Consider the following 18,919-nt stretch of genomic DNA (forward strand, 5'->3'; position numbering starts at 1 on the left):
AACTTATTGGTGTTTCAAGCAGCACATTCATATTGGGGAATAAGTAAATGAAAGGCAGTGGCTTACCATCCAGTTTTTGGAGCTCAGCATGTAAAACAAAGGGGTGAAAATCCCGAAGGGACACTACGGGCATGTATGCCCAAGATCAAGTCTGGCGCTAAAGGGAGTCACTGTGCTAGCAGGCGTAATCGACGCAGATTACCAAGGGACCGTCAAAGTTCTGTTACAATCCTCAATGGGGGATCCAATCAAATTGACTAAGGGAGATCGAATAGCGCACTTGTTAATAATACCAGTTCACATGGGAAAAGTGCAGGAAAGTACTGCACCAGTAGTTAAGACTGGCCGGAATGTGGGGGGATTTGGATCAACAGATGCTCCTAAATTGGTTAACGGGGTGAAGGTGTGGGTTAAACAACCCCATGAACCACCCCGCCCGGCAGAAATCATCGCAATGGGACAGGATTTGATTGTAACTGTTCTATACAATGGAGAAGAAGCATGGGTAAATGTTCCTGCAAAACACTGCTATAGACGGGAGTGAGGAGTGGGTGCAACATGCTGTGTTCTTGTTTTACAGAATTGGGGGTGTTCTGAATGAAGTAGGAGCCACCACATTAGGAGGCGAGGCAACGGAGACGACTCCGGTCCGATGGTGGTGGAACGATTCCACTAAGCCCAGACGTCAGGAGAACACCACGTGTCTGGAGAATCAGTCTTGCAATGTCCTCAACATTACGACTGGTGACGGGTGCACCATCTACTCCTCGAACTTGAAGGTGCCGGGGGTAAAACCACAGAAGTATCTGATTGAGTGCTCTGAAAACTTAAATATTACCTGGACGTCGAAAGTAACTTGGTGTATGGGGCCCTGGAACGGCTCCAAGGTACAGTGCGAGGACAATGCAACATCAAGCGAATACACCTCTAATAAGACTGGGCCCATTGGCTGGATCAATGCAACTGAAATTATTAACAGGACTATACCAATGCTTGCCATAGCCGTGTGGGCCAGAACCCCCATAACGAGACAGTCACACGTAGAACCAATAATTGACACATGTAAACTTGTTTCTATGACAGCAAAAAGGACTAAGGTTACATGGCAAGTGACATTTCCACTGTTGCCACAGTGTAAGCGTGCTAAACGGGCATGGTATGACACTTTCTTAGGAGGGGTTGGCACCACCCTAGGAACTTTAAACACCGTAGATAATGAAATAACTGCAAACAAGCTTGAGAATGTGGGACGACATACTCACAAAGTGGCAGACCAAATGGCTAGGTGGTTACCTCAGTCCATGGTCTCTCATCAGCAAACAGTAAACTGGGAACAACGCGCTTCAGATTGGATAATCACGGCTAGCAATGACACTCGATGGCTAAATGTGTCAACTTTCATGAACTGGACTGTATGCACTTTTAACATATTACAAGCACAGATACAGAAAAATAACATGCAAATGGCTTTAAGGACTAATAATATGCAAATATGGCAAGATATATGGAACATTAGCAGTAGCTTATGGTTAACGGTTAAACCTGAATATATTAGGTGTAATGATACAATATGTAATGGGTATTGGTTTCAATATAATGTTACCACTATGATAACCTTGTGTAGATATCACATTTTACCTGTTGTTGCACACGGATACCCTTTGGTGCTGCTTATTATTATTATTGCTTTAATGACTATATTCAATTGCTATGTGTTTTGTGTTTTAAAACGAATTAATAATAGAGCACAACAGACAAGGTTGCTGATTTTGCGCTGAGCGAGGGACCGATTGTAATAAAAAAGGTTTTCTCTGTAACAGGAGAAGGGATGAAATAAAGGAGTAAGAGGGGGGGGGTTGGTCGCTTCAGTGCAAAACCAGCTACAAAGATTGGAATGTTTGGGATGATAGCGAAAGAATGTGCAAAAACTTGCTTCTCATAAAGAGTTTCAGAATGTTATGGGAATACAGTCAAGGCCATGTACTTGTTTTTCACTTCGAGGGGCTTCATTGCAAGCAACGCTTGTTATTGTGTGTCTTCTGATACTAGGCACCATCTCAGTGAGGGCCAAGTAGAAGAAAAACAATAAGATGTCCCGTGGGAAGAAGGTGTGCAGAAACTGATCACTTCTGTATACACTGCTTACACGTAAGCCATTTTGGGTAAGGACACTCAATTAGTATATAAGGGAAGGTTCCGCCCTCAGTTTCTTCGGAAGCTCAACCGTGGGGAACGTGCACACCGCCCGGTATTGGACCAGGCTCACGAGTTGATCCTCTGACGAGACTGACACGCGGGCTCCCTCAGTCTACTGGTCTAGGATGATGGCTCTGGGTCTTTTGATATTACTGTAAGTATAGTATAATTCACATATCTGTATTACTGTAAGTTAATAGTATAAATCATATATCTTTATATATATTACTGTAAGTCAATAGTACAATTCCTATATCTGCATGTATATTGCTATTATATTGTATGTAACTGATATTATATTTGAACAAGTAAACAATTGAAGTATTGGACCTTTCCTCTCTGATTCTTGCCTGCTTATTTTCTGTTAAAACCTTTGAACCATTTTCCCAAACTAAAACAGAGAGCAACATATAATTGTCCGTGACTGAAAGCTGGATCGTCTGTGACGAAGAAGGCCACGCTGGTGAAAGTTACTTCGTCGGTAGGGAGAAGTGTCAGTACTTGTAGATTAAGGCGTAGAGAGTCTTCATTGTTGACGCTTAATATAGCTTGCATACTGAGATGTTCCGGAGTCACAGTTGAGAAACACTTTTTTAATGTCTTTTAAGCACAGGGGAAAAAATGAACATGTGAAACATCCGTAATGTAATAAGCCACCAAGAAAAGTAACATTGCAACAATGCTATCTACGACCAGATCTCTGTAAACAGAAGTGAATCACATAATCATCATATAATCTGCTTTTGCAGATGTTGCCACTTTTTTTTTCTACCATGTGTCCTCTCCATCAATTCTGCCATAAGAAAGACACAAACCCTAATAACTTCACTGAGGTTGGTGCCACCCACATTTTTTGCTTTACCAACACATGACATCGTAAGCTTTTGATTAAGACCAACATTAAGATTCTGGCTCCTATGGTTTGCAAGTAATCAGATAACAGACAGACAGAACTTAGCATTTTCTATATACAGTTTCCAGATATTGTAATTCTATATACAGATGCCAGATATTGTAAGGTTTCTAAACTCTTTTGGGACTCCCCAGAATAGATAACTTGCAGAAGAGTGTCCTGAAGCACAATCGCCGCACCTATGGAGAACATAAAAGACTATGGAAGACACCTATGGATATGGAAGACAGCATATCCATTGCGGGGGCAACCACAGGCTCCCAGCGCTGTAGAGGTTCGCAGCAAAAGCAAGTCCAAGCCATCACGTTCACGCTTTAACTGCCGGTTGTCGATGGGTGATACAAGGAACATTATAAATGCAGGGAACAGTATTACTTAGCCATGACCCTGCCTGAGGTTAGGTGGATTGGCAGTTCTAAATTGGCCCTAGTGTGTGCTTGGTGTGTGTGTGTCCTGCGGTGGGTTGGCGCCCTGCTCAGGCTTGGTTCCCGCCTTGCACCCTGTGTTGGCTGGGATTGGCTCCAGCAGACCCCTGTGACCCTGTGTTCGGATTCAGCGGGTTGGAAAATGGATGGATGGGTGGGGTGGACCCTGCCCGATTGCTGTGTCTGTGTATAGGAGAGTGGTGATCCCGCTACAATAAATAACCATGCTGCTCTTGTTCTGAAGCTGAGTAATGCTGGTTTTGCTGAAGTACTGAGACTCAGCCTGGTGTTTTGGGCTGCAAGACAGGGACTCCCACATCATAAAATCAGCTAGGAAAAAAATTCCATCATCAGAAAACTGCAAATCATAATTAAACCAAACATTTTTGATTTTCAGGGGATCCATGGGATGAATTATCCCCCTGAAAACCCCAGTATTTTGCACCTTGAAATGCCTTGGCACTTGTGTATTGCTGGAATGACAATAAAAGCAACTTGATGGAATTACTCACCTGATGCTGTGCACAACAAAACGCAAGAAATATTTCATATCATCATTTTATCAGCAAATTACATTTTTACAGAATGTATTTAAAAATATAAAAACGGCTTCATATTATTGGTGTAGCATGCCTGTCATTCGGATCAAAGCACCAAGGCAGAAAAGAGTGAAGTGAGTCCAAGATGACGGGGGTGAATGCCTGAGCCATCCTAACATCGCCACTTTCAATTAGTGTCTACAACACATTAAAGTCAGTTATAAGACATCTTTTAATTCTGAACATAGTAAATACAAAACGTAGTAGATTCAAATCAAGTGCAACTCTATTACAAAATAAATTAAGTAAAAAATAAAAACCCACACACATTTAAACAGTCCATATAATCTTCAAAGGCATTTTAGTAAAGAACACTTGAATGGCCTCCAAAAAGAACAGTAGTGGCTACGGGCAACTCTTCTCCTGCAATGCCATCTCAGCCAACACATCCACCCTGCAGGGGGCACTATTCTGTGTGATCCTTTCAGATTCCATGTGAACATTTTTGGGCACTGGGAAGAGACAGGTAGCATAAAGAACCATTCGATGCAGATCCCCTCACATGAGCCCCTCTTGACGGCCAACTGGCATTTCCCAGATGTACTGATTTGTTGAGCGTCTTGAACCCTGTAGCTGGAGAGGATTTCTTTTTTTTTTTTTTTCTGGAAAAGTAACCTCTTAAATAACACTGCATAGTAAAGCAAAAATTGAATTTTAGTGTACAAAGGAGAGCATCTAAATTCTAATTAGTGTAATATGTAAAAGAAAATATACAAATTCAGCCCTCCAATGTACTGATGACACAGATCCTGTGGTAATGCAGTCCATCAGCTGTGGCTTATTTGATTCATTGAGGGCATCTGCCTGGTGCTGTGGCCCCACAACAATCTGTGTGCTACAAACGTCCAGTTCGTCCTTCGTGCAGCCACAACTGCTTCTTCACACTCCTCACATAACGTTCAGCTCCAGGCGCTGTCCAGGAAACACACCTAAAATGGGCAATAGTCTCCAGGTAAATCCTAGACCTTTACGGGCTGTAAGGGATGCTTCTCTTTATTGTCATTTTGGGCCACATTGCCATTACGGGATGGGTTCTTTATGTCCTTGACATCGTACTCACCAGTTTTGGTTTTCTTGCGATATATATAATAGAAAAGAGAAGTGAACAAACCAATTGCAATTACAAATGTGATTAATAATACATAGAGTAAAATGTTAGGACCTGTGGGGAAAAAAAAAAAAAAAAAAAGAGAAATTATTACAACAATAATCATTGTCATATTGCCTAATATACTACAGAGAACTTCATTCAGTCACTTTTCATTAATAATAATAAAAAATAATAAATTACATTTACATAGTGATTTACATAGATAGTGTGGAGTCACTTCAGCCATCACCAATGTACAGCATCCACCTCGATGATGCAATGGCAGCCATTCTTGTGCCAGTCCACTCACCACACATCAGCTATTGGGTGGTGAAGGAGTGAGAGAGAGATAGTTAGTTAATAGGTGGACAGGGGATGATTAGGGGCCAGAATGACCAGGCTGCGGTGGCCAGTTTAGCCAGGACATGGGGAAACAACGATGCCTAGGTTATTAGTTTATGACTACAGAGAGTCAGGACCTTTCAGCAGCAACCCAAGCTTTCCTGGCTGGTTTCAGACCCAAGTACTGGCCAAGCCCAAACATGCTTAGCTTTATTTATACTGTGAAATTCCTCATTAAGACCCACACAGCCTCACCATAAACTGTGTAATTTTCAGCATAGATTAGAAATGGTGCCAGAAGTGGGACTCCAAATAGATCTGGCAAATTACACTGCAACTGCAGAAGTGGTCAGAAAAAAAAAGAAAAATTAAAAAAAAGAGGTCCAACTGCTCATCACCCGTATCACTGACGTATTCATCAAAGCTACTTGGTAAAAATACAGTGGATTCAGAAAGTATTCCTACCCCTTCACTTTCTGTACACATTAGTGAATAAATTTACCATTTTCCCCATCTACACTCAATAATCCAATATGGTAAAGTAAAAATGTGTTATCAGACAGGTTTGCAAATTTATGACAAATCAAAAGCTACCAGTGTGACACTCCATCATGTATCCCTGATTGGAATTCAAAACAGTTCTTTTTCTGTGTGTCTCTGGAATTTCTTAATCTCAAATTCTTTTTTTTTTGGACTACAATTTGGTTTTGATGCTCCTGTTATGTCGACTCACAGTCACAACCCTTTTTTCTGTCTCCTGACTTCAGCTCTTTTCCTGATCCTGTGTGGGGTTTATTTTCTCACTGTTCAGTTTGCTGGCAGTACATTAGCACAGTCTGTCCTGTCAAACCAGGCACAGACTCCAGCTAAAATTTACTTGTGCAAGTTATGGACCTGGGAGGACAGGGCAGCTATGTGGCTCCTCCATAGTAACATTTGACAACCCAATCTCCATCATCTGTGGCCATTTATCTTTTAGTCTTTCAGTGATCTCTGAACCCTTTCTTATTTGCAATGGTGATGGACAGGTTGACAGACGAGATTAGACAGGAGTCCCCGTGGACTGTGATGTTTGCTGATGACATTGTGATCTGTAGTGAGAGTAGGAAGCAGGTTGAGGAGACCCTGGGGAGGTGGAGATATACTCTGGAGAGGAGAGGAATGAAGGTCAGTAGGACCACCAAGACAGAATACATGTGTGTGAATGAGAGGGAGGTCAGAGGAGTGGTGAGGATGAGGGAGTAGAGTTGGCGAAGGTGGATGAGTCTAAATACTTGGGATCAAAAGTACAGAGTAATGGAGAGTGTGGACGAAAAGTGAATAAGAGTGCAGGCAGGGTGGAGAAGACTGTCAGGAGTGACTTGTGACAGACGGGTATCAGCAAGAGTGAAAGGGAAGGTCTACAGGACGGTAGTGAGACCAGCTATGTTATATGGGCTGGAGACGCTGGCACAGGAGACAGAGCTGGAGGTGGTAGAGTTAAAGATGTTAAGATTTGCATTGGGTGTGACAAGGATGGACAGGATTAGAAATGAGGACATTAGAGGGTCAGCTCAAGTTGGATAGTTGGGAGACAAAGTCAGAGAGGAGAGATTGCGTTGGTTTGGACATGTGCAGAGGAGAGATGCTGAGTATATTGGGAAGAGGATGATAAGGATAGAGCTGCTAGGGAAGAGGAAAAGAAGAAGGCCTAAGAGAAGGTTTATGGATGTGGTGAGAGAAGACATTCAGGTGATGGGTGTAACAGAACAAGATGACAAGGACAGAAAGATATGGAAGATGATCCGCGGTGGCAACCCCTAACGGGAGGAGCCGAAAGAAGAAGAAGAAGAAGTGATCTACAAGACACTAAGGTGCCCACTGTCAAGAGTTGCCCAAAGCTCTGCCCCTCCACTCCTTTTTGTTATACATCTAAGAAATGGCTGCCCCTACAGTCCTTTAGAGGTTACAGAGAATATCAAAATCAATCATCCAGTGAGTGTCAGATCTGATAAACAGAGAGGTCAGAGGGTGATGACAGAACCGAGAATTTTACAGGATGAATGTGTGGTTAAAAAAATGTAACAGATTTGCATGATGATATTGAGTTGGCATTAATTAATTAAAATACCTAAAGAGACTTGACACCACCTTGTCAAATCCAAACCTCCAAAAATAAGGCTGTTCTAGAGGCAAATGGAGGGGGGAGGGGGGGGGGGGGGCACCTGGTACAAGAATGGTAGACTATTAAAGAGATAACTGAGTGTATGCAACGTAACTCTTTAAAATTAAACTGCAGCAAAACCAAAGTCCTGATAATTGCTACTAAAGCTCACATTAAGAAAATGCGCTCCTATTCAATCACTCTTGCTGATAATATTATCAGACCATTTTTCTTCTGCTAGGAATCTTGGTGTCAGTTTTAATTCCTCCCTCTCATAAATTTCATTAACATTCTTGCCGATAACCACAAGCATGACTCTGGTTTGGAATTCTGCACTTGGGGTGATGTTTAATGATATGCTTTACAGCATAGTTTCTTAAACAATAGGCCGCAAGCCAAAATGGCTACAACTCACTGTTGTATTTAATGGGAATGGGTTGCAAATGGTCTGTACTGGGTTACTATGAATGTTGGTAGCAATTCTCCAAGGGGTTTCTGATGGTCGTCATAGACTGAGTCTTGAAGACATTAAGAAAGGCAAGACTGGGTCACGAGAGGAAAAAAAAAAGGTTTATGAAACCCTGCTTTATAACGCTTAGGCCGATTAACTCTCAGGACAATATTCTGCTGCCATCTAGTGGGAGAAACAACAACATTCTGCCAAAAAAATTAACATTCCTATGCCTTCTGCCACTTCAACTCATCAATATTCATGAGTGGGGTGGAGCCTCCACCAAAAACGCAATGGCAAATGAAAAGCCGTAAAGGCAGTTTTACAATGAACTGAAATGGAACCATTGCTTGAAATGAGTAATAGCGATGATCATGTGAGTTTGGTCATCAGACTTTGACACGGATAGTAAAACTGACACATGACATGGCACTGTACATCCAAATCGCCGTGATATGCCTGGTAAATTTGGTCAGGTGATCCTTCAGTGTGCTGTGCCAGTAGCTGTGTGACATAAAGGTAACATGATCACGAATGAGGGCAAGCTGACATGCACGATGTTGGCCCCCTAAGCAATGTTCACAATGCGGTGAATGTCAAACGTTTGTGTCCAGGGAAATGTGGAAGTCACTAAGCCTTGTGTGGTGGTACACTACAAATAACACAACGGGTACGTCAATTGCATGGATTAGACACTGACATCCTACTCTCTCGTTGTGCAAGCAACAGACGTAATATAAGAAACCACAGCCTTGGGGTCACAATCCCTCCTAATCCATTAACAGCCATGTTTGGTGGACTCCCCGATGGGCTTAAAGTGGAGAAGGACAAACAAACTGTGAATGCCTTCACTTCACTATTAGCACATAGACTTGTCTTGCGCAACTGGAGGAATCCTAGCCCAGCTCTGTTAAGTCAGTGGGTAACTGATGTTCATCTGCTGCGGAACCTGCACTGGCTCCCTGTGGCTGCCCGCATCAGGTTCAAAACCCTAACACTTGCCTTTAAGGCCAAAACTGGAACTGCACCACCTTACATATCAGCACTGGTTAAGCAGCGTGTCACTTCTCGCTCTCTCAGAACATCAAGCACTGCTCGTCTCGAACCACCCTTACTTAAAAGAAGAGGACGACATTCATCAAGACTCTTTGCAGTGTTGGCTCCTCAGTGGTGGAACGAACTTCCTCTTGCTGTACAAACAGCGGAGACCCTCACTGTCTTCAAACGTTGTCTGAAGACACACTTCTTTAAATAGCACTTGGGGGACTAAAGTCCCCATACTTTTTTCTACCCTTTTCTCAAAAAAAAAAAAAAAAAATTTGTTCTAACTCCTAGTACTAACAATTTACTATTATTTTCTTCTAGCATGGTTTTGTGTTCAACTTGGTCAGCAGTAACTTGTTTAATGACAGTAGATTTAATCCTAGCCTTAAAGACTGAAGAACAGTCGTAGACTACTAAGCACTGTTGTAAGTCGCTCTGGATAAGAGCGTCTGCTAAATGATGTAAATGTAAATGTTATCTACTATATGAAATTGGAAAAAATCAAATTCTCACTTAGAGGATCTTTTTTAAAACGTGGCAGGATCCAATTAATAACATTTTAGAATGAGGATTTACTGTACATTGGGGGAAAAGACTCCTTTCTCTCTTTACTACTCTTAACAGTTTTGCTCTGGTTGTTGGCCTTCCTCTCTTTCTCATGGGTGGGGGTTGATTTGATTTTAGTTTTGTTAAACTTGACTTGATTGTATGGAATGTTATATGCTTTTAATAAACTCAATAAAAGATCCAAAAACAAAAAAGAAAAGTGCACAAAGAAACACACTTTTGCAGTCCTGATTATGACTTTGGCCTGTGCATTGGTGACTGTCTCAGAACATATCACACTAAAGGATGTGCACTGAATCTGCACAGCGGTGGACACTTGACATGCCTTTCCTACTGTATTTATGTTGATGTTTTGGCATTTATATATTTCCATTACACATAATCACACTTTTTTATTGTTGAAAAAAATTCAACATTTTTGCCTCGTTTTTCCAGGGGTAAATAAACATAAGAAACTTTCTTACGTCCACCTCCATAACATATCCCGTGTTTGCTCATTCCTCTCCTCTTCTAATGCTGAGAGACTACTTCCTGCTTTTTTTTCTATCCCGTATCAACTAGTCGAACTGCTCACTGGCCTGGTCCTCTTCTAATCTGTTATGGCAACTCTGCTGCAAGAGTCCTGACACAAACCCGCATCACAGCCATCCTGTTCCCATCTCCACCGGCTCCCTATGTCTTACAGGATTGAGTACAAAATTCTGCTACTAACCTATGAAGGTTTAAATGGCGTGACACTGGATCACCTGGGTAATGTCCTCCGTCACTCTGCTCCTGCCTGCCCACTAAGGCTCACCGATTCTGGCCATCATGTTGTGTCCCAAAACCAACCTGTGGTGCATAATTTCTGGAGCCTTCAGCTGTATATTGCTGTATCTGTATCCTAGACTTTGGAAAGACCTCCCTAAATGAGTGAGATCAGCTGACATTTTTTTCATTCTTTCAAAAAGCAGTTCCAGACTCCTTTATTCAGGAGGGCATTGAACGGACCCTGACATTCTGACCATCCCTCTCAGCCCAGACGCTCAGGGTGATTTGTAGTTGCACCACAAATTAAGTCATTTGTTTGGGAATTGCGTGTAGTATTTTCTAGTTTTTTTCTGGTCTGTCATCTCATATTCTAATTCAGAGCTTTGTATTTCCTGTAATTCTCTCTAGTTAGTGTCTTGTGTGGATGTTACTTTGTAGTCAGTATTGTGTATGCCCTGTTTTCAATATGAATTTCTCTGAAGCACTTTGAGTATGGGAAATGCATTATATAAATTAAATGTACAATTATTATATTATTATTATTACTAAAAACTGTCCCAAGTGTGTGCTGGGTGTGTGTGTGTGTGTGCGTGCGTGCCCTGCGGTGGGCTGGCGCTCTGCCCGGGGTTTGTTTCCTGCCTTGCGCCCTGTGTTGGCTGGGATTGGCTCCAGCAGACCCCCGTGATCCTGTACTTCAGATATAGCAGGTTGGATAATGGATGGATGGATATTTCATGTTCTTGTAGGACAGTGTTAGGGTCATGTAATAAGAAAACAGTGTCAGATTAGTCTTTAGTTGAGTACAGGAAATGCATTACATAAATAAAATGTACAATTATTATTTTATTATTTCATGTTCTTGTAGGACAGTATTAGGGTCATGTAGTATGAAAACAGTGTCAGATTAGTCTTTAGTCCTTATAAATGTTCAGTTTCTAAATTTAATTGAAAGGTCCAAGCTTAGGAAGCCTGGATTCTCTTTCTCATATAGATGCTGCCTGCAGGCCCTCCATGTTCTGCTTACAGACTCTGCCCACAATGTCACCAAGCCATCCCTACAAGAGCTCTTAGGCGATAATCATAGTCGCATTGCTTCCGTCCCACATCAGCTGTCTATGTGGCACACTGCTTACTCCTAGCCTTGGTGACCTGTCTTATATCATGGACAATTTAGGCCACGTCCAGCTGGTAGAGGAGTCCGAGCTAACACTTACTTTGAACAGTGATTATGACAATATGGGTGGCCGTGCCCAGCGCATTCTTTGCTTCGCACACGTATGTTCCTTCATCTCCCTGACCCAGACTCTTATCAGGTTCGATACTTCTGTTGTCTTTTAACCACTCTATTTCAGGTTTGGGGTTCCCATCAGCTTCACAGGTTATTTTGCTGGCCAGACTCTCGCCGCTTTTGAAGTCTTCTTTTACTGGTAATGCTTTGAGAAAAACTGGTAGATCTGTAATAAAACAAAACGAAAGACATGCTTTTAAAAAAATCAAAAGCTGCTTCATTTTGAAGGCAAACACATCATCAAAATAAAATGTATTTAGTAGATTGTCTGTCAATGGTCAGAATTTGTGTTGGTATTTGAACAACTGCGACCGTGGCAGGTGAGGTTATTCTATGGAGGGTGATTGGGGCCAAACTAGATGTGTGTTCAGAATATGCAGTTGAAGCCAAGGAGATGGGCAGCGAGTCAGTTGTAAGGAGATTTGAAGATATGAGCTGATGGGGCGCACTGTCAAATATAAAACATATCCTTGTACATTTACATGAAATTACGGCTGCTTCTGCCATTAGATGGATATTAGTTAGCTACTTATTGGTTTTCCTCATTTCTTGGAATGCTTGGAACTGGTATGTATTGGTTTGCATCATTTAGCCTACCACAGGGGTCTCCAACCTTTTTTCCCCTGAGAGCTACTTTTACAAAATGAAAATGGCCAAGAGCTAGAAAGATAGATAGATACTTTATTAATCCCAAGGGGAAATTCACATACTCCAGCAGCAGCATACTGATACAAAAAAACAATATTAAATTAAAGAGTAATAAAAATGTAGGTAAAAACAGACAATAACTTTGAATAATGTTAACGTTTACCCCCCCAGGTGGAACTGAAGAGTCAAATAGTTTGGGGGAGGAACGATCTCCTCAGTCTGTCAGTGGAGCAGGACGGTGACAGCAGTCACTCGTGTTTTCTAACGTTTATTCTCATCGCTTATTTCAACCCAAACAAACTGAATAAGCTTGTTTTGCCTGAACATATACAGAATGTTGGTGTCCACAACTCACAATTTGCATTAAAAAATCACAAAAAAATATTGAGTTCACCTGCAAGTGCATTTTGCATGTCTGTATGCATTTTCTAGTGTATCTCACACTATTTAATTAAAACATGAATGCTGTCAAAACAAAACAATGCAATTCCAAATACACAGATCTGACTTTTTCCTTTGTCATTTTGTCACATGTCACTGTGCCACTTTATTCACAGGTCCAGTTGCATGTGTGATGTGTTTTTTAGTTAGTCAGATGACTGGCACTGCATGGAGTCAACAAGAGAGGCAGGTGTCTGGTGGAGTGGAGCCACTGAGGTTCACTCTTATGGAGTCATTTAAATGTTCGTCTGTCAGTCTTGTTCTGAACTCTGATTTCATGACATTCATCTCAGAAAAGGCCGACTCACCGAGGTATGGAGACCCAAACATAGCAGACATTTTCAGAGCTGCTTGGTGACGATTCTTATACTTATCTTGCTCTACTAAACTCCAGAAATGCTGAGAATGCTGTTGAGACTCTTGAGACTAAGGTTTACTAATATATGATAAATAAAATCCAATGTCTGCCTGTCTGTGTGTCTGTCCTCTTTTCACAAGAGAACTACTTAATGGATTTAGATCGGGTTTTTTTCTATAATTTGCTTGAACATTCTGGTTGATTTTGCGACTTCTCTCATTTCGTTATGTATCAGAGTTCACTTGTCGTGCCGATTTACTTGCGTGAATCCAGGCAGAGTGGCGGGGCCTTCCTCACTCACTCACCAGCTTCAGGGCGTGGTCCTTACCTCCGCTTAGCTAGCGAACGAGAGAACAATTGAATGCAGCTTTGTTTGATATTTAAAATAAAGTGTTACTTAGGTTTTGATGAGTTTGAGTCCGGATATTCTCTCAAGTGTCTGCCACATTGAAAAGAGAGATTGCAGATTTTTTGGAAAGATCCCCCGCCCATAATTTAACTAATCAAATTTTCAAATTTATGTAGAATTCATTAACCCTTTGGTGAGGTACTTAGAAAGGGGTGGCGAGCTATCAGTAGCTCGCGAGCGACATGTTGGAGACCCCTGGCCTAACATCTTATGGTTTTGCCACACTACAAGACCTTTCCAGCAATTTTCAGTCACAGATTTCATTTACAAATTTTTAACAAGTTGAAGTCAGTTGCAGCATGCCGCTATGTTCAGCAGTCGTGTAGTCCGACATCCTGAGTGACTCAGTCCAACCAGTCTGCTGCTCAACCCGACAAATTTAAACAGGTTTGGTTTTGTCCAAATTGGTACGGGTGGGCTTTGTGTGTGCGAGCACTGAAAAAGTTTTAGTGTATCTGAAAGGCAGTATAAGGTAGTGTCCATTGTGAAAAGGTGCTCTGCAAAATAGTTGGGTTGTGTGTGCTTGTATAATGCTGATAAAGTCAGTCTGCCAGTTTGCACATTGTTACTAATATAAACACAGTACTAGTGCACCTGCAGAGCACCATGGGACAATGTCTATTCTAAAAAGGTGCTATATAAAATAAATTGGCTTGTTTGTATTTATTATGATCCTCACAAAGTCATTCTACCAGTGCCCAGGTGGTACTAATATAGGGACAGTAGAAATGTGCCAAGCAGAGCATCATGGGACAGTGTCCACTAAGAGAAGGTGCTACATAAAATAAAGTCTTCCTAGTTCTACTTCAATGACCCAACAAACTTCTTTAGACTGCCAGAAATATAAAAACAATTGTACTACACCCGTAAGACACTGTGAGCCAGTGCACACTGTGGAAAGGCACTATATGATGAAGCAAATGGAAAGACTGGGCTTACAGACTGTTGCCTGATTGTAGTTATGTGTCATTTCAGCACATTAGCGAAGTACCATATCATCGTGGTGCTGGGCGTTTTAGCTCAGGATGCAGGAGTTTTATCGTCTCGCAGATTGCTGTAACTCAGCACCCATACAGTAGTGGTATCTGGTAATGTTGTTATGATGTTTCAAAGGTAAGTCATACCATTTTATTTGCTTTGTGCCCTCCTCCACCATAATATATCATCTATGGGGGATTTGCGAAAGCTTTAGATTTGTCCAAAAATTCTATCTCTGGTTTTCAATGGATTTCGACATTTAAAACATCGATATCTCGATTATGTGTGCGTCTATCTGTCTGTGTGTCACAGTCTCTTGAGGATGGTCTAGAGCTAAAACGGCTGGATGGAAAGATACCAAACTTGAAATGTAACCTTGTTATGAGAGGACGATGTGCTGATTAGTTTTTAAGCCAAATCGTGCAAGAAAAAGAGGCCCTCTAGAAGAACCCACAAATACCATAATTCTGCAATTAATGATGAATACTTCTCGTCAATTGCTATCACAATGGCCTATTTTATGATCAGAAAGGTCAGCCTCTGAGCGATAAATAATTAAGGAAATGTTATTGAATAGTTCAGGTTACTTAGTTCCTAGGGTGCAAAATCTACTTACGTTCACCTTTGATTTTTTTTTTAAATTGCTACAAATCATGATGCCATGTTGGCACGCAACTCTAAAATTAGATCTGCATTGTCATAAAATTGATTTGAATAAATGTCTAGCAATAGGAAATTAGTTTTTTTTAAAGAAACTAAAAGCTACTACTACTACTACTAATGATAATAATAGTAATTACAACTTGCCCTCTCTATTTGTCTGGGTCAAATTTTGCAATCAATTTTTTTTCACCGCTTTTACCAAACTGATTTCCTTCAAATGTTTCATGCATGCTGATGTCCGATGACAATGCAGTATTTCATCAGTTTTGGCCCTGGGATCTGTACGTTAATTACATTGAATTTAAATTTCTTATTTCCTTATATTATACTTTCAGCGATGACAGATATATATAGTGCTTTTACTCATCACACATAGTATATATTAAAAATTAGTGGTGTTTGTCAAATGGTTAGCGTGTTGGACTTTCGGTCAAATGGTCAAGGGTTCAAAACAGATGTAGAGAAATCTCTCTATTATAATAAAAAATTTTTGGGTCGAGACGTGATCTTCTCGGAAAGACACTTTAACGTCCAGCGAGACAAGGCAGTGAGACAAAAGAACAGCTGCTGTACAGGCTTTTAAATGATCGATGCGCAGTGCAACAAGCAGAACACGCAGCTCGGCGGCAGCAGCAAGCCGGCAGCTGATCCGACCGCATCTCCTTAGCGTGCGTTCAGCCCCTCCCCTACCCACAACGCGAGCAGCAGAGACACAAAGTGGCTGGCACATATATTTAATATAATAAAAAAATCATTTTGATAAAGTGATACTGAGGTTTTGTCAAATTACTTCAATGTGACAGTTAAGCAGCATTAGCAAGTGGCTAACATGTTGGTCGTTCAATCAAACAGTTGCAAGTTCGAGATCAATGTACACAAACTAATTTTTTTTAAATTTAATTTTACCAGTTTTTCATCATTTATACAAATTTGGCAAAATACTCTTTTCAATGATGTGGTGATATTGGCTCAGTGGATAAAGTGTTAGGCAATTAAATTAATTATGTTATGGGTGCCCCACGATTGTATATTTAATCACATATGACCAACAAAATCTTAGTACAAGAAAAAAAAACCTTATAGTGCATTTTTGAATAAAATCGTGTCACTTAAATTTTTTTTTTAATATATTTTTTTTACTCACTCAAACACAATGTCTGCAGTTGTTCTCTTTCTGCCATCTTCTGAACAAAAACAGCAACTCAGTATTTGTTATAGAAAAATATCGTACTTTGTGTTTGATTGTGGTTTTTGCCTTCTCTTATCCTGTGTACATATGACAAAAAGCGCATAAAGCTGAGTGTCGATTGGTATTGTACATATGGACATGGGCCATTGTATGGACAACGGTACTGGTTTTAAAAAATGTAAGGCACTATCACTGCTTTGGCATACAGTGTAATCAGTTTATTTTAGATTATCTCGTATAGGCAGTACAATTGCATTTCTATTGTAGCGACCCGCCATATGAATAGAGGAAAAAGGAGGGCAATGTGGATCGTGCAAATAATACAAAAGAAAAAAATAGAAAGGTTTATTCCTCTTTAAGGTTACAATAAAGATTAATAAAGGAATAGTGTCTTTCATCGATGTTACAGTAATAAAAGAAATAAGATGTAACTATTTACATCCCCCAACCTGACTGCTACTTTTCCTTTGTTATAGCCATGAAGGACATCCTTACTGCTTCTCCGGTGTTTCATTCATCCCTGAAACAGGTCATCTCGCTATTGTGACTTGCGCGCTTTTGTTCCTTACAGTCCCATTCGTTAATCGTTGGCCCTTCCAACTCCCGCAGCCTGCACCGTCTCCCCTTTTTAGCCCATTTGTTTCTTTTGCATAGAGGGCTGCACAGGGCCTTTGAAAGTCATTTGGTTGTGGGGTGCCTGTGAGCTCAGCCCCCCCGGTTTCTTTCTGTGGCTTTAATGTCCACCGGCTGCTGACCTTCATATTGACCAGTGTCAAAAACAAATGCAGAGTCAGCCAGCCACTTAAGCTTATAGACATGCCGGTTCACAGCCAATATGCTACACTCTCTGTCCGCAAGCAGTGGTTGAAGTAGTACCAAATTCCTGGCAGTACTCTGTCAACGTCTTGTTCCTCTTCCTAGTTCATTATTACGTTTACATGATGGGGCAAGGGGCTCCTCCTTGGAGGTCGGAATTAGTGTATCATATCAAAGCAGGGATGGGAGGGTGTTTGAAGCTTCTCCATTCGCTGGTAGAACTCGGAGCACACAGGCATCGCAGCTGCTCTTCCTATTCAAACTCTGTGTGTGACGCACTGATCAGGCTGCCTTCCCTCAACTACAGCCCATTGAGCACACTCCAGTATATAAGCACTGGAATTTCATGCGCCTCCTGTTGGAATAGGAGTTCCTAACAGCTTTCTTGTGAGGCGCAGACATGGGCCTAGCTGCAGCCTGCAATACCTATGACGTAGATGAGGTAATCAAAGTCAGACGATGTGAGACAAACCATTAGTGAACTGTGCTTAAAATTGGGTATGAATAATGAGATGGCTCACCGAGTGTTACGTTTTTAAACCAATCCAACGACTCAAGAAGGCGGAGCTCAAAGTAGGGACGGAGATTTTGAACTGCAATGATCAGAGGTACTCTCATAAACCTGGTCTGACAGACAGACAGCAAGCTTCTGTTTACAAGAACCATCTACTGTTGAAAAATCTCCTAAGAAAATCTTATTAGACCTATACATGTGTGTCGCGTCTACACAGAGCACATTGCACGTCTTAAAAATAAACGTAACCTGATGCAAGGGAAAAATCTTTCTGTAGCATCAGATTATACAGTGGCATTTGACGAAGTGGTAAACATGAATGATACGTTGTCGCAGGTTACTGAGTGTGCTCTGGTTTGTTCAGTGTTATGACGATAGTGTAGGAGTCGATGTATGCTTGAAAGAATTGGTAGCTATATTCTTTAAACTATAAAATACAAAATATGCATTTGAAGTAAATGGTGTGTCACACTCTGCTGTTAAGAGAGTGGATAACGAAGAGCCTCAGGAGATGTGGATTTCAGTACTCAAAACACCCAACTCAACGGATCTGCCAAACAACACCAGTGAAGCATGGATGAGGCTGCACAATATCCACCTTAAGAAATTTAATATGACTGTCTAATTGGAAATGCAAACAGGCCACGGCAAACTAGCCACAGCGGTTTTAACACGTCGTATATCCATAGATAGACCACAATGCTTCATCTAAACTTGATTTGCTGTTATTATGTCATATAGTGATACGATAGTTAAAATGACACAAAAATATCGTAGTAGACAGAGGCACTTCTTAAACTTTTGGAGCCCAGTAGCTGCGGTGTCTGTCTGTCTCCACTGTCACAGCGCTCATTACAACGTGCAGATTAATTATTAAGCTTCAGTTACCTGGTGCTACTGAGCTCCTGAATGAGTAACAGCAATTTTAGCTTTTTTATTTTCCCTCAGTGTTGCGTCTTTTGTTCAGCTTCTTTTGCTCTGTTCTTGAAACCCCGATGGTGGTTTAAAATGCATGGACTGGAGAAACTGGGGGGCGGGTGTTTTAGTAAGAAGCCCCCTGGGTGGAGCCTTTGCAGCGCTATTCCCTACACACTT

At 41.2% G+C, this 18,919-nt stretch overlaps 1 protein-coding gene across 1 annotated transcript in view; it reads right to left on the reverse strand.

Annotated features, from left to right (window-relative positions):
- Nucleotides 1-4,287: 4,287 nt before the first annotated feature.
- LOC114667662 (intercellular adhesion molecule 1-like) overlaps nucleotides 4,288-18,919 on the reverse strand; it is a 45,231-nt gene continuing 30,599 nt past the window's right edge. Inside the window, exons 6-7 of the mRNA XM_028823046.2 lie at nucleotides 11,735-11,974; nucleotides 4,288-5,295 (exon numbers count right to left, since the gene is read on the reverse strand). Of these exons, the coding sequence (XP_028678879.1) occupies nucleotides 5,093-5,295; nucleotides 11,735-11,974 (443 nt within the window). The 3' untranslated portion in view covers nucleotides 4,288-5,092. The remainder of the gene's footprint in view (nucleotides 5,296-11,734; nucleotides 11,975-18,919) is intronic.

The sequence above is a fragment of the Erpetoichthys calabaricus genome, chromosome 17, assembly GCF_900747795.2.
Source record: "Erpetoichthys calabaricus chromosome 17, fErpCal1.3, whole genome shotgun sequence".
NCBI lineage: Eukaryota > Metazoa > Chordata > Cladistia > Polypteriformes > Polypteridae > Erpetoichthys > Erpetoichthys calabaricus.